Here is a 14041-nt window from a genome sequence, read left to right as displayed (position 1 = left end):
TTGATGGACTCCTGTCTCACATTTAGGTCTTTCAACCATTTTGAGTCTATTTTTGTGTGTGGTGTAAGGAAATGGTCCAGTTTCATTCTTCTGCATGTGGCTGTCCAATTTTCCCAACACCATTTGTTGAAGAGACTGTCTTTTTTCCATTGGACATTCTTTCCTGCTTTGTGGAAGATTAGTTGACTCTAGAGTTGAGGGTCCATTTCTGAGCTCTATCTTCTGTTCCATTGATCTATGTGTCTGTTTTTGTGCCAGTACCATACTGTCTTGATGAGGACAGCTTTGTAATAGAGCTGGAAGTCCGGAATTGTGATGCTACCAGCTTTGCTTTTCTTTTTCAACATTCCTCTGAAAAATGCCAGATTTCTAAAACAATGTGATCATTCTGCATTTTTACCAAGAAATAAAAAGAGTGTCAGTTACTCCATATTTTTGCCTGTATTTGGTATTATAAGTCTCTATCATTGTATCCGTTCCTATTGGTCGGCATTAATATCTCATTGAGGTTTTAATTTGCAATTCCCTGATGATTAATGAATGATATTGAACATCTTTCACAATTGAACATCTTTCACAGGCTTATGGCTCTTTAATTTGGTTTCTCTTAAGTTCCCTAGAAATTTTATGTTTAGCCTTGACATTTAAGTCTATGCTCTAATTCAGTTTTTCTGAATAAGGGCTAAAATTGATTTTATTTCATGTGAATATCAAGTATTTTAGCACCACTCATTGAATAGGTCATTCTTTAGTCTTTCAAAGTCTTTATTAGCACCTTCGTGGAAAATCAATCAGTCAATAGCATGTGGGTGTATTTCTGATCTATTCTGATCTACTGATCTATATGTTTACATTTATATCAATAACACAATATGCATCTCTATAACAGCGGTCAGCAAACTATGGCTTGAGATATGGCCACCTGTTTTATAAAAAAATATTTTATTGTAACAGAGGCATACCCATTTGTTTATACATCCTCTATGCTGTTTTCATGCCATAAATGTTGAGTGAAGTAGCTGCAACAGACCATCTGCCCCACAAATCAAAAATATTTACACTCTGGCTCTTTAAGAAAATAATAATGTAAGTCCTCATCTTGTTCTTATTTTTAAAACGTGAGTAGTTTGCATCTCTCCTTATAAAATTGAGAACAATTTCCACAAAAATGTTTTCTGGAATTTTGATTGGGATTACACTGAATCTACAGATCCATTTGAGGAAAATAAATATTTTAACCATATCAATTTCTTTATTTCTTGTGACCTTGCTAGACTTTCTTATTAGTACTGATAACTTTGGTGGAGATTGTTTAATATTTTCTATGTACCGAGTTAGGTCACTAAAATAAAGCACATTATTTTTCTTTCAAAACAGTATGCCCTTTATTATTCTTTCTCCTATTGAACTCTCTAGGAACTCTAGGAAAAAAAAGTTGGCTAGAAATAGTGAGGGCAGACAGCCTTGCACTATTTCTAATCTGACAGACTATTTTAGTCAGTTCAGGCTCTAATAAATATGCCATAAACGAGGTGGCTTAAACAATGTACACTTACTTCTCACAGTTCTGGAGGCTAGGAAGTTTAAGATCAAGGCGCCAGCAGATGTGGCATCTGGTGAGAGCACTCTTCCTACTTTGCAGATGGCTGTTTTCCTTTTATATGCTCATGTGAGAGGGCACAGAGAGATCAAGGAAGTTTCCTACATCCTAGTTTTTATCATGAATGGGTGTTGAGTTTGACCAAACGATATTTTTGGAACTATCAATATGGTCCTGTGGTTTTCTACATAAATCTGTTAAAATTGTTTCATTCCTGTTTTGCTGTACTGGTTTAAAGCATAGTGCCTCAAAGTCCCATACATACTATAGTCTCAAAATTCTTGAAAAAGTACAAATGGTTTTATACTATAATGGCAACTTGACTAGATAAAAAATTGTTGGGATTTTTATGCCATCCAGAGAAGCCGTTCTATACACCCTACATATACATTATGCACTATCTTATAAGCACTTCATTTGGCAAAGGCTAAGGCCAGTCTGTTTCCCTACTTTTATGGGTGACTTTGAGGCCAAGATGCCTTTAAGATTGTTCCTTATTTATTTATAAAGTCTAATATATTAATCATATTATATCTTAATGTTGCCAGTTTTTTATTAAGGTTTCTTAAGAATTTTTTTTTTTAAATTCAGGACTTTTTTTTTTCAAAAAAATTATTCTTTAATAATGTGGAATATCTTGGGTGCTACTTTATTCATTAATGACATTTTTATTATCTTGAATTGCCATTATCAGTCTTTCATACTCAGTTATTCAGGGTTCTCCAGAAAAACAGGACCAGTAGGATGTGTATGATTATTTCTTATAATTAGATTTATTATAAGGAATTGAATCACATGATTATGGAGGTTAGGAAGTTCAAAACCTGGAAAGAAAAGGCCAGTAGGCTGGAAACCCAGTGAGAATTGATGTTGTACTTCAGGTCTAGAAACCATCAGATTAGAGACGCAGGGTGAGCTGATGCTACAGTTTCAGTATAAAGGTAATCATCTGGAGAATCCTGTCTTATTAAAGAGTTGGTCAATCCATTTGTTTCATTGAGGACTTCACCTGATTGCATGAGGCCCATCCACATTATGGAGGATAATTTGCTTTACTCAAAGTCCACTGATTTAGATTTTAACTTACTCAAAAACACCCTCACAGGAATTCCCAGAAAATATAACCATCTGGGCAATGTAGCCCAGCCAAGTTGACATATAAAATTAACTATCATATATTCTTAGCTTTTCTCTAGCATCATTTTTATTTCATTGCTTTCTCTATACTCAAACCTAACTATAGTATTATAAATGGGGGTTTTAGCACAATGTTTACTGTTATTTCAGTAGTTCTTTTATCAATGTCTTTTATTTTTAAAATAGATTTATTTTTCTCTTACATTTATTTCCTGAGCACTTTCAGGGAACTTTTAAACAGACTATATAAAGGTAGACCATTATACTACTACTGAACGTATCTCTGGGGTCATATTCTCTGGGTTTGAGTTTTAATGCTACAATTTACCAGAGAATTTCCCAGGATAATAATTTAAATTCTCTAAATCTCTGTTTCCTGGTCTGTAAGGGGAGAAAATGTTGAAAGAATTGGAAAGACGGGATATATGTCAAGCACTTAGAACAGTATGCGGCACCTAGGTGGCAGTACATAGAGTTTTTTCGTTCACTTTGGATTTTGTGTTTTTCTGTCTTACATTTTATGTTTATATTTCATATACTCCATGTTTATTCCTTTCTAATTATTATTATTTTAGAATATATGTAGTCCTTTCAAGTCAAACCATTCTTGAACAGTGGGTGGGGATTAGTGACTTTTATTACATTTTTGCTTTATTATAAATGGCCAATTATGGGGCGCCTGGGTGGCTCAGTCAGTTAAGTGTCTGCCTTCAGCTCAGCATCCTGGGATCGAGTCCCGAGTGGGGCTCCCTGCTCAGTGGGGAGCCTGCTTCTCCCTCTTCTGGCCGCTCCCCCTGCTTGTGCTCTCTCTCTCTCTCTGACAAATAAACAAAATCTTAAAAAAAAAAAAAAAAAGAAATGGCCAATTATCTAAGAATGTTTGCTCCCTTCTCCAAGAGAAGAGATGTCAGTGAGACACCTGTCCAGGCTCAACTGTGTCGAGGTGGGGATGCATACACTCTTTCCCCTTGCTCTGACTAAATTCAAATAATCTAGTAGGGGACTCTTACAGTCCCCGAGTCAGAGCTACGAAGGGAATCAACCAGGAGAGTTTCATCCACTTCGGTATTTTCATGAGCAAGACATAAACCCGTTAAGCCACTGACCGTTAGAATTGTTTGCTTCAACATCTGGTGGGATTTGACCTAATAGAGATTCTCATGAAAAATACAGATTGAGGACAACTGTTTACATGGTTCTTCCATCTTTTCATTTGGTTGAAAGCTCACGATATTTGACAACTATTGTTTTTGGATTTGGTTGTAATTGCGTCTGGATACTATCTTCAATCAGGATGATATTAGAGTCTCTTTTTTCTGCTTCTGGTTTGCTTATTTTATATATTAGGAAGACTATTTCACATTAGGAAGAAAGAGGTTTTTTTAGTAAAAAAAAATCTCAATTCTGTAGTTCTGAATTGATCTAGAATTACAGATTGGAAATTATTTTGCCTCACTAATTGTGCCATTGCCTTTCAACTTCCAGTATTGCTGTGGGAAAATTTCATGCCATTTTGCATTTTGATCACATATAAGAAACCAATTTTTTAAATATCGGTCTAGAAATTCATTTTAAATAATTCTTTTTTTATTTTATTTTATTTTTTTTAAAGATTTTATTTATTTATTTGAGAGAGAGAATGAGAGAGAGAGAGCATGAGAGCAGGGAGGGTCAGAGGGAGAAGCAGACTCCCTGCCGAGCAGGGAGCCCGATGCGGGACTCGATCCCGGGACTCCAGGATCATGACCTGAGCCGAAGGCAGTCGCTTAACCAACAGAGCCACCCAGGCGCCCTAAATAATTCTTTTTTTAAAAAAAGATTTTATTTATGTATTTGTTTGAGAAAGAGAGAAAGTGAGCAAGAGAGAAAGAGCACACAAGCAGGGGCAAAGGGAGAGGAAGAAGCAGACTCCCCACTGAGTAGGGAGCCTGATGCGGGGGCTCGATCCCAGGACCCTGGGATCATGACCTGAGCTGAAGGCAGACACTTAACCAACTGAGCCACCCAGGCGCCCCAATCTTAAATAATTCTGAGAATTTTTTCTTAAATTATTTTATGAGTTATTCAGTTCAGTTTTCTCTATTTATTCATACTGAAACTTCTATCACCCATATTGTTATTTTATTTTATTTTATTAAAGATTTTATTTATTTGAGAGAGGGAGAGGATGAGCAGGGGGGAGGGGCAGAGGAAGAGGGAGAAGCAAAATCCCTGCCAAGCAGGGAGCCCTATGCAGGGCTCCATCCCAGGACCCCAAGATCACGACCTGAGTGGAAACCCAGATGCTTAACCAACTGAGCCACCCAGGTGCCCACCCATATTGTTATTTTAATTTTTATCTCTCAAATGTCATTTGTCTTTTTTCTTTCTTTTTGTGTAATTTCTGGAATTTTATCCTTTGAACTTTCTATTGGGTTTTTATATTTTTATTACCATAATTTTAATTTCCAACTACTGTTACTTATCCGCTGAATGTTATTTTTTAAATAGCACTTCATTCTTATTTTGTGGATAAAATATTTTCTCTACCATTTTGTTTTCTTCACCTTCTCTATTCTTTGGTACCTCAAACTTGAAAATTTTGATTTATTCATGTCTCTATCTTCCATACTTAATTGTTTGATCATATATTTAGTGCCTCTTCATATTAGCAATTGAGCATTTAATAGCTTATTTCAACATCTCTATGACTACATATGGAGTTTATGAGCTGTTGTCTTTACAAAGAGTAATTTTGTCTGGGTTGTTGGTTGGGAAAACTGTGCTGTTAATGTGGTTAGATTTGTTTGTTTGTTTGTTTGTTTGTTTTTTATTTCAGCTGGTTTGATTACCTCCTGAAGAGGGGTCTTCCAATATACTTCTTAGAATGTGTAAGCCTGGTTCCCAAAATCCAATGTGCCAAGTTTAACTTAATTATACTAGTTTCAGTATGGTATTCCTCCTCTATTGGGAAATACAATAGAATATCTGTGCCTGGTGTCCCCATTTCATAGACTCCCCAAGGAAAACAGCTTTCAATGATCTATCAGTCTACAACAGAGACAATTAGTTAAGAAAGGAAATGAAGGTTTCTACATACTTACACAACTTACTTTCAACTAGTTATTTCCTTGAGCTCACTTTTAAAATCCCTAGGGGAACTGGACATACAATTCCAGAAACATCTGAATAGTACAGCAGTATATTTCAAGTTTCTTATAGCCTATCCCAATTACCAGTTTAGGATTCAGATTTTTAAACCAGCTATCGGGTATTCAATGTCCATTGTTATTACTCCTTTCCTGTTCTTTTTATTTTTGTATGTTTTTGCCTTTTTAAAAATCCATTTTCATTTTAGGGGGGTTTAAGGAAGGGATGAGTAAATGCATGTGCCCAAAATGCTTTCAACAGATAAGCCCTTTACTGTATTTTGTTTGGTTTCTATCTACTTTTCAACTCTGGTTATAATGAAAGTGTTTACCTTGTTTATAAGTTTATTTCTGTTTACTTTCAAAAATATAAAAATATACCTAAAAGATAAGCTTTTATGTTATTTTTTCTGTTCCTTTAAAAAATCTGATATATTGAAGATATTAATTTTATATATCTGTGCTTGTAAAAGCACTGGTCATGTGAAAACATGCTTAACTAAGCCTATAGATAAGTTTATCAAATTCAGGATGAAAAGCAATTATCGAGTTACTTCATGAAAGATAAAATTCACAAACACGTATCAATACTCATTTAACTTCATTCCTGCAGTGATAATCCTGGTTTCTTCTTACTTTCTGAAATTTTTGTCTCTATTTTACTTCATTATTGCATTTTGTTTTGTACCCAAATTTTCCATCATTACTTGCAATTACCTTGCTCCACTACATTAGAAAACATAGTGAGCAAATATTAATAGTAGTAGTGATTTTTATTGATCACTTTTTTATTTGTCCACATACTATGCTAAGTAATTTCCATTTATAAACTTATTTAATATTGGAAATAAATGTATGAGTTAGGTATTATTTTTATTATTTTTTTTTACAGATAAGAACATTTAAATACAGAAAAGTTATCTTATTTGCTCATGTTCTTGTGGTTAAAATGGACAGACTTGGAATTCAAACCAAGGCAATTGGGACAGTATGTTATCTCTATGTTGTCTAATCTCTGATTTATTGCTGATTCACTGCCGGGGAATGGCTTCAAGTGCAGTATTATTTGTCTTTTCCAAAGTTATGTCCATCCTTCAGGTTCTTCTTCTGCCACAGAAGAGTATTCATGGAATCTTTTAAAGTTTTTCAATTTACTTTTGTGATAGTGCTCTATTTCAGTGGTGAAAATTGTTTCAATTGTGTCTAATATTGTATTACAATATGCTGATGGTTTCCAGAGCTGGCATAAAGTTTGGGGTCACATCTTATTTTCATTAAAAATGAAATTTTCATCTCTATATATGATCACACTTTATCATTTTTTTGAGTTTATGAAAGTGCAGTTTTATTAATCTGCTTTCATATCACTAACTGTCAAAATAAATAAAAGCAAATTAAAGCAATAGGGAGATGGAGCTCATCATAAATTCAATTCAGGTTTCATTCATAAATATTTTGTTTTGCTTCTCTTCAATGTGATATCCATTACATTCAATGTGATGACAATGTGTGGACAGAGGTTCATTTATTTAACCACTGATGATAAAATATAAAGTTGTACAAATGAGGAGGAAGTTAGGATATATATAGATATATACATATATCTTTATATCTATATCTATATCTATATCTATACATATATATATATCAAAAAGTCTTTGGAAATATGCTTACCCGTACATGTAAGCATTTATAGTCAAATTGTAGTTGTTCAAAACTGTGGTACATTCATGCAAAATGATTACTTAATGTAAAAATATAAATATGCAAATATGACATAATTGTATAAAATATATACATTTCAAGTTTATGCATATATATATGTATACATGAAAAACTATAAAGCAGTATACATCAAAATGATCACAGTGGATTCCACAACTGCATTTACCTTTAGAAAATAACATTACAGTCTATGCTTATTTTCCTTGCAAAGGCATATGTTTAATATTTTAATAGATGCTAACCCACACATTATTTAATTGTAAATAATAGTAAGTGTAACATGATGTGTATTATCCTCTTAATAGCAAAAAGGAAATTTCACAGAAGTATATGTGGTTATATCAATTTTTGTTTAAAAATATATATTTATAAATCTACATTTATAACTAGATATGTAAAAAGAATTAGAATAATCCAAAATTCTAAGCACTATTTCTAGATGATGACCTTTGGAACAATTTCTTCCTTCTTTTCTAATTTTAATTTTTTTATCAAATAATATAGAAAACATGTATTGTCAAGGAAAATGCAGAAAAACTATTAATAAGTAAATTTGGGTATCATTATATTAGTAGTATGCAAATTTGGTAAAAATGAAACTATGTTTATATGCATAAAAACACTTTCAATTAGGGAAATGTGAGTACTTTGATTTTTAAATTATATGTGATTATATCTGTTTCTAAATATTATGAATAAACATAAAAACATATTTAAAATAAATATCTTACAACAGAAGAATTTAGTATAGTCAATATCAGTTAAATTATTTCCCAAATATAACACATTTCAACGTGAATAAATTATTAGAAGTAACACAAATGAAGATTTCATAAGAGGGGTTACTTACTTTTGATTTCACAAGAATCTTGTAGGATTTTTGTACCAATTGGGGCATAGGAAAATTTTCTTTTAAGGGAGAAAAATCAATTTTTTCATTATTTATTTGATAAAGCATATGCTCATATACAGTTGCAGATTCCAATGGCTCAATGCCATAACTGACATTCTCCAATTGCAAAAATCCCCTAGATGTTTAAACACATAAAAAGAAATAAAAAGATACTTGATATAGATTTCCCATTGAGAATTTAAATCACCACTAAATAAGAACATTTTGTAGAAATTTAATAGTGGTCTTTGCAGTCTAATGTCTAAGAATCATCCCTTCTTACATGGATAAATTTTCAAACTTAATTTTATACCATTTTCTGCCTATTATGTCATTTAGGATTATTGTGGTTTTAGTATGATTGAAGAATGTGAATATTCTTCATACTAGGGGGAGTTTTCCTGAATAAATTTTATGACTGAAAGCCTGGGATGGAGACAAAGAGATAGGAAAAATTATAAGAAGAGGAGGAAGAAAAGAAAGTATATGAGAAGTAACAAAATCAAAGTCTATTTTCTTTGCCTTCACTCTATGCTTCAAGATGTTTCTAAAAATTAAAAGGTCATGCAAGATTTTCAATCATGTACATCTCTGGAATATGCCATTACCTGAGTCCAGAACAGGTGCTAAGGGTCACAGCTGATTTTGGAATTTCTGCAGCATATCCTTGATAAAAGCAATGGCCCTAAACAGGAGTATATGAAGATACATTCATGAATGATTTTAAATAAAGTTTTTGATTCATCCTTACTTCTTAGACATCATCAAACATTCAGATTTAGTCATTACCATAATATTATTCGCCAGATATCCCATTTCCTTGTTATCTACCCACAATCTCTTTCTTTTAACCCTCTTTTGCCTAAAAATAATCATGGCTCCTCTCCTTCCACAAAATAATTCTTTCTATAATTCTGAATTTTTGATGAATAACTTTCTTATCTGTGTCTTTTCTTTCACAGCCACACTTTTTCTTGTTTTTTTCTGTTTTATTATTCTGGTTTATTTTACAGTATTATGTTTAATGACTCAGTTGTAATTTTTTCCTTTTCTCAGGTTATTTAATTTTTTATTTGAGTGTAGTTGACATTTCCTGAATATATAATCTATAACTGCTAATTCAGTATAAATAACATTAGACTTCAAAAGTGAACATTTCATTTTTTTTCTAAGTTACCCCAAGGCACCCTGACATTTCCTCATTTTTATTTCTCTTTAATATCTCACCATATTATTTAATCTATTTAATATCTCACCATCATTAGTTCAAGCTCTCCTCCCCATGAACTTTCACAGCATTAGTTTACCCAGGTTCTTCCCTAATATTCTCATTCAGTGAACATTCCCTTTTCTTCCCTTAAAAATCTACTGATATCTAGAGTCAATCCTATTCCTTTGTTAATGCTGTGCTATGAAAACTTTAGTGTCATCACATTCTCACCTATGAATTTGGTTATATGTTATTAGCTCCCAGACATACATCTCCAACAGGAGCCATTCACTTTTTCTCAAAACTATGCTTAACTCCTGTCCCCCACCCACTAACAGTGGCACGGCAATCCTGCTCCATGTCAAGGAACAGCAGCAGCCCCCTCTGCCTGCACTAGTTCCAGCAGACTATGCTACAAGCCCTTCACAAAAAGGTATAAGGCAAACCACATCCCAACCCTCTACCCAGCAGCAGAGAGTAGTTCAGTCTCTGTAGCTCCTGACCTTGTGCTAGGGGAAAAAAAAATGAACTTCATAAGATAATTCTCAACACTCCCAACACAAAACACAAAAAGTGACCCAGATAGAAACTTTCCTCACCCAAGGGCACTAACAGAGATAGAGTGAGAAGTGCACTGACAGGGTTAGAGAAGAGCCAGAATAAATGTTCTCTATCTGATGGGACCTTCATCACCCAACCCCACGTAGCAATACAAAGGCCCAGGAAAGTACCTTTTACCACTATAGGCTGCACCAGCAGAGATCCAGCAGGCACTTGAAAAGAACCAGAAGAATCAATCACAATAGAATAACATTAAAACCCCACAAAAAGTGAAATTGTCATTGGTACAACAAACCACAATAAATCTAAACTTAACCTGGGTTACTGTCTAAAAACTAGATTTGAATGTTAAGGATACAACCAAAAATCATATGCTATACCAAGAACGAAGAAAATCACAAGAATAGAAAGTAAAACCAACTGATAACAATATTGAGATGAATCACACTTTGGAACTAACAGATTTTAAAGTAGCTGTGATAATATTGCTTCAGTAACCAGTTACAAATAATCTTGAAAAAATAAAAGAGCAGAAAATATCAGAAAATAAATAGAAGCTATAAAAACAGATAAAAATATTTGACCTAAAAAATATAATAGACATACCTACAAAAAAAAAAAAAACATACTTGATAGGCTCATAAGTGAAGTGGAGATGGCAAGCGACAGAGCCAGTGAACCTGAGAGCAGATCAACAGAAGTTATTCAATATATAAAACAGAGAAAATGAACTAAGAAAATGAATAGAGCCTCAAGGACCTGTGGAATAATAACAAAAGATCTAAAATACATATCAGAATCTGCAAGAACAGAAAGAATTTGGGGCTAAAAAGTATTCAAAGAAATAAAGGCTAAAACTCTGGCCAGAAAGATGGCGGAGTAGGAAGCCCTGAACCCTCCATCCCTTAAAAAATAAACTAATTCAGCAACAATTCACAAACAAATTTCCTTTATAAGGAATTAGAAACTAATTGAAAGGCACTTGCAGACCTTGGGAGAATGCAAAATCAGACTCACCAAGCCAATATGGAGATTTGGCATACCCTTTCAACAAGGACACTGCCCCAGACCACTGCCATATGATCACAAAAAGACCCTCTGGCTCCCAGCTTGATCCAGAGCATAAGGGTTTGTCCACATGTCTAGTGCCCCAATTTTTCTGAAGGGGCTATCCAAAGAACTAGAACTTATTTCACCTGTCTTGGAGCTCTAATGGGTTCAGCATAATCTAGCCATCCAGACAAAAATGGAGATGGTGACTTGGGCTAGTAGACACCATTGATTTCTCTACCCATGTCCCCACAAAGCACAGAGTAAATAGACAAAAAGATGCCAGCACTGCTTCTCCTTGGGGAAGGAAAAAGTTGATCCATGTGTGCAGTTTTCTTTCTTCACCAAAACTGCCCAAAAATCAGCATCTGTCTCACCAATCCTGGAGCACAGATGGGCCAAGCACAATATAGTTGCCAGGGTAAGAATAGAGGCAGAAGCTTGGGAGGGTAGATGCTACTGATCCTCTCTCCTGCTTGACACAGACAGAGTGGGGAAAAAGACACAGATGCATGTTTCCCCTTAGAAAGATAAAGATTTGATAGAGGCCCCCAAAATCATTGGCCAGGATGACTTGTTAGGATCCTCTTCTGTACATGCCAGTCAGTAAAGACTGGACAAAGCAATTAGTTTTGTCTCATAAGCAGAGACCAAAGCAGAGTCAAGTAAAATGAACAATCAGGAAAAGAAGTTTCAAACAAAGGAAGAAGATATCTCTAGAAACTGATCCTAATGAAATTAAATTAAATAATTTACCTCACAGAGAATTAAAAATGCTCACTGAGGTCAAGAGAACACTGCATGAACAAAGTGAGAATTTTTTTTTTTTTTTAAGATTTTATTTGACAGAGACACAGTGAGAGAGGAAACACAAGCAGGGGGAGTGGGAGAGGGAGAAGCAGGCTTCCCGCTGGGCGGGGAGCCCGATGTGGGGCTCGATCCCAGGACCCTGGGATCATGACCTGAGCCGAAGGCAGATGCTTAACGACTGAGCCACCCAGGCGCCCCAAGAATTTTTTTAAAAAAAGATAGAAAATATTTTCTTAAATTATGAAACAGAGGATAGAATAAGATGGAGGAGGATGAGGGGGACCCTAAACTTGCCTTATCCCTTGAACACTGCTAGATAAATATCAAATCATTCTGAACACCCCAGAAATCACTCTGAGGATTGAGAGAACAAACTGCACATCTACAGGTAGAGAAACAGTCACATTGTGGAAGGTAGGAGCTGCAGAGAGTTGATTCAGGGGAGAAAAGAACTGTGGGTGCTATGAAGGGGAGGGAACCCTGATCATGGATAGAGGAGTGAGAGACAAAGAGAGAGAGAGAGAAAGAGTGAAAGTGTGCCCAGGGGATTGCACAAGAAAAACTGCCCCCAAACCACTGACTGAGAAAAGGAGAAGGGCTGGCCAACCCAAGTTTTTGTAAGCAGCAGAGCTCGAAGTCTGAAGAAGTCTGAGCCATCACTGGGGTGGTGCCAGGTGGGTTTAGTGGTGCTCCAGTGGGGAGGGAGGGCAGAAGCCCAGGAGTAGGCAGCATGGTCTGAGGATCCCATGGGTTGAATGGGGAAAAACAGTTCCCCTGCATTTGAGAGTGGCAGAATGGCCTCTCCAAGGACAAAAGAATTAGTGGTGCCAATGTACTGCCTTTTTCACTAGCATAAGGACAGAAACACCAGCTGAGGGCAGCAAACCTTGACTTTACCACAAACTCTTAACAGTTGCATGGTCATGTGACTGATTTTCTGGGACAAACTGGCACTGGCCACAGTGTGGCAAGACCCCTAGCAGATCAACATGGGTCTCCACCACATGGGTCCCTAAAATTTGGAATTTTGAAACCCAGCTGAGTACCTTTGTTAAGCACAGACTACTGTGCCACCTGGCAGGCAGATAGTTTGGACACTGACAGGGTGAAGACAGGGATTTGATGGAAGCTGGGGACACAAGAAGTGTGAAAGTTTGCACTTCTGTGAGGGCTTCCTGAAGAATGGCAGGTATGAACTAACCACTCCAGGGAGAAGAGAGTGGGATGATGTCATTCCTCCCCCCTCCCCACCCCCGCTTCAGCACTGACCAACTTCAGTGAGCAACACAGCATCTCCCCCAGTGGAGACCAGAGCCACTTACACTAAGCCCTGACCCCATACACCCTGCAGGTATAACCACTATAGCAAGTCTGCCTGAGAATCAGTGCAGCAGGCCCCTCCCCCAGAAGACCAGCACAAACTCCTTGCACACACCAAGTCCACTGATCATAGAGTGCTGAAAAACTTCAGCTTTAGCAGAAACAGGATACACTTCTTTTAATAAGTGGACCAAAACACACCTGGTTAAAACTTGCCACATAGTGGACAAGGTCCAAACACCTGCCACTGCAGGCAAGGAGAAACTGCAAAGGACTGACCTGAGGGAAAGAGCAGCCTAAACACAACAGCAGAGTAAACACTCTGCAACACCTCCTGAAGCACCCAAGACATTATAGGAACCTCTTTTTAGTATAACCATTACACTCAGGAGCAGGAATATAACAGGCTTTCCTAACAACCACACAAAAAAACCAGTGACCTAGACAAAATGACAAGATGGAGAAATTCACCCCAAAAGAAAGAACACAAGAAATAAGGGACAAGAATTTCATCAAATTTATATAAATAAGATGCCTGAACTAGAATTTAAAACAACAATAATAAGGATACTAGCTGGTTTGAGAAAAGCATAGAAGACACTAGAGAA

The 14041-nt window shown here is 35.8% G+C and overlaps 1 protein-coding gene across 1 annotated transcript in view; it reads right to left on the bottom strand.

The window, feature by feature from the left end:
- LOC116637813 (A disintegrin and metallopeptidase domain 3-like) overlaps nucleotides 1–14041 on the bottom strand; it is a 115384-nt gene that overhangs the window by 67483 nt on the left and 33860 nt on the right. The window contains exons 5-6 of the mRNA XM_032413356.1: nucleotides 9091–9167; nucleotides 8441–8618 (exon numbers count right to left, since the gene is read on the bottom strand). Of these exons, the coding sequence (XP_032269247.1) occupies nucleotides 8441–8618; nucleotides 9091–9167 (255 nt within the window). The remainder of the gene's footprint in view (nucleotides 1–8440; nucleotides 8619–9090; nucleotides 9168–14041) is intronic.

The sequence above is a fragment of the Phoca vitulina genome, unplaced genomic scaffold, assembly GCF_004348235.1.
Source record: "Phoca vitulina isolate PV1807 unplaced genomic scaffold, GSC_HSeal_1.0 scaffold15, whole genome shotgun sequence".
Classification (NCBI taxonomy): domain Eukaryota; kingdom Metazoa; phylum Chordata; class Mammalia; order Carnivora; family Phocidae; genus Phoca; species Phoca vitulina.
This window is presented reverse-complemented; position numbering and strand designations above follow the sequence as displayed.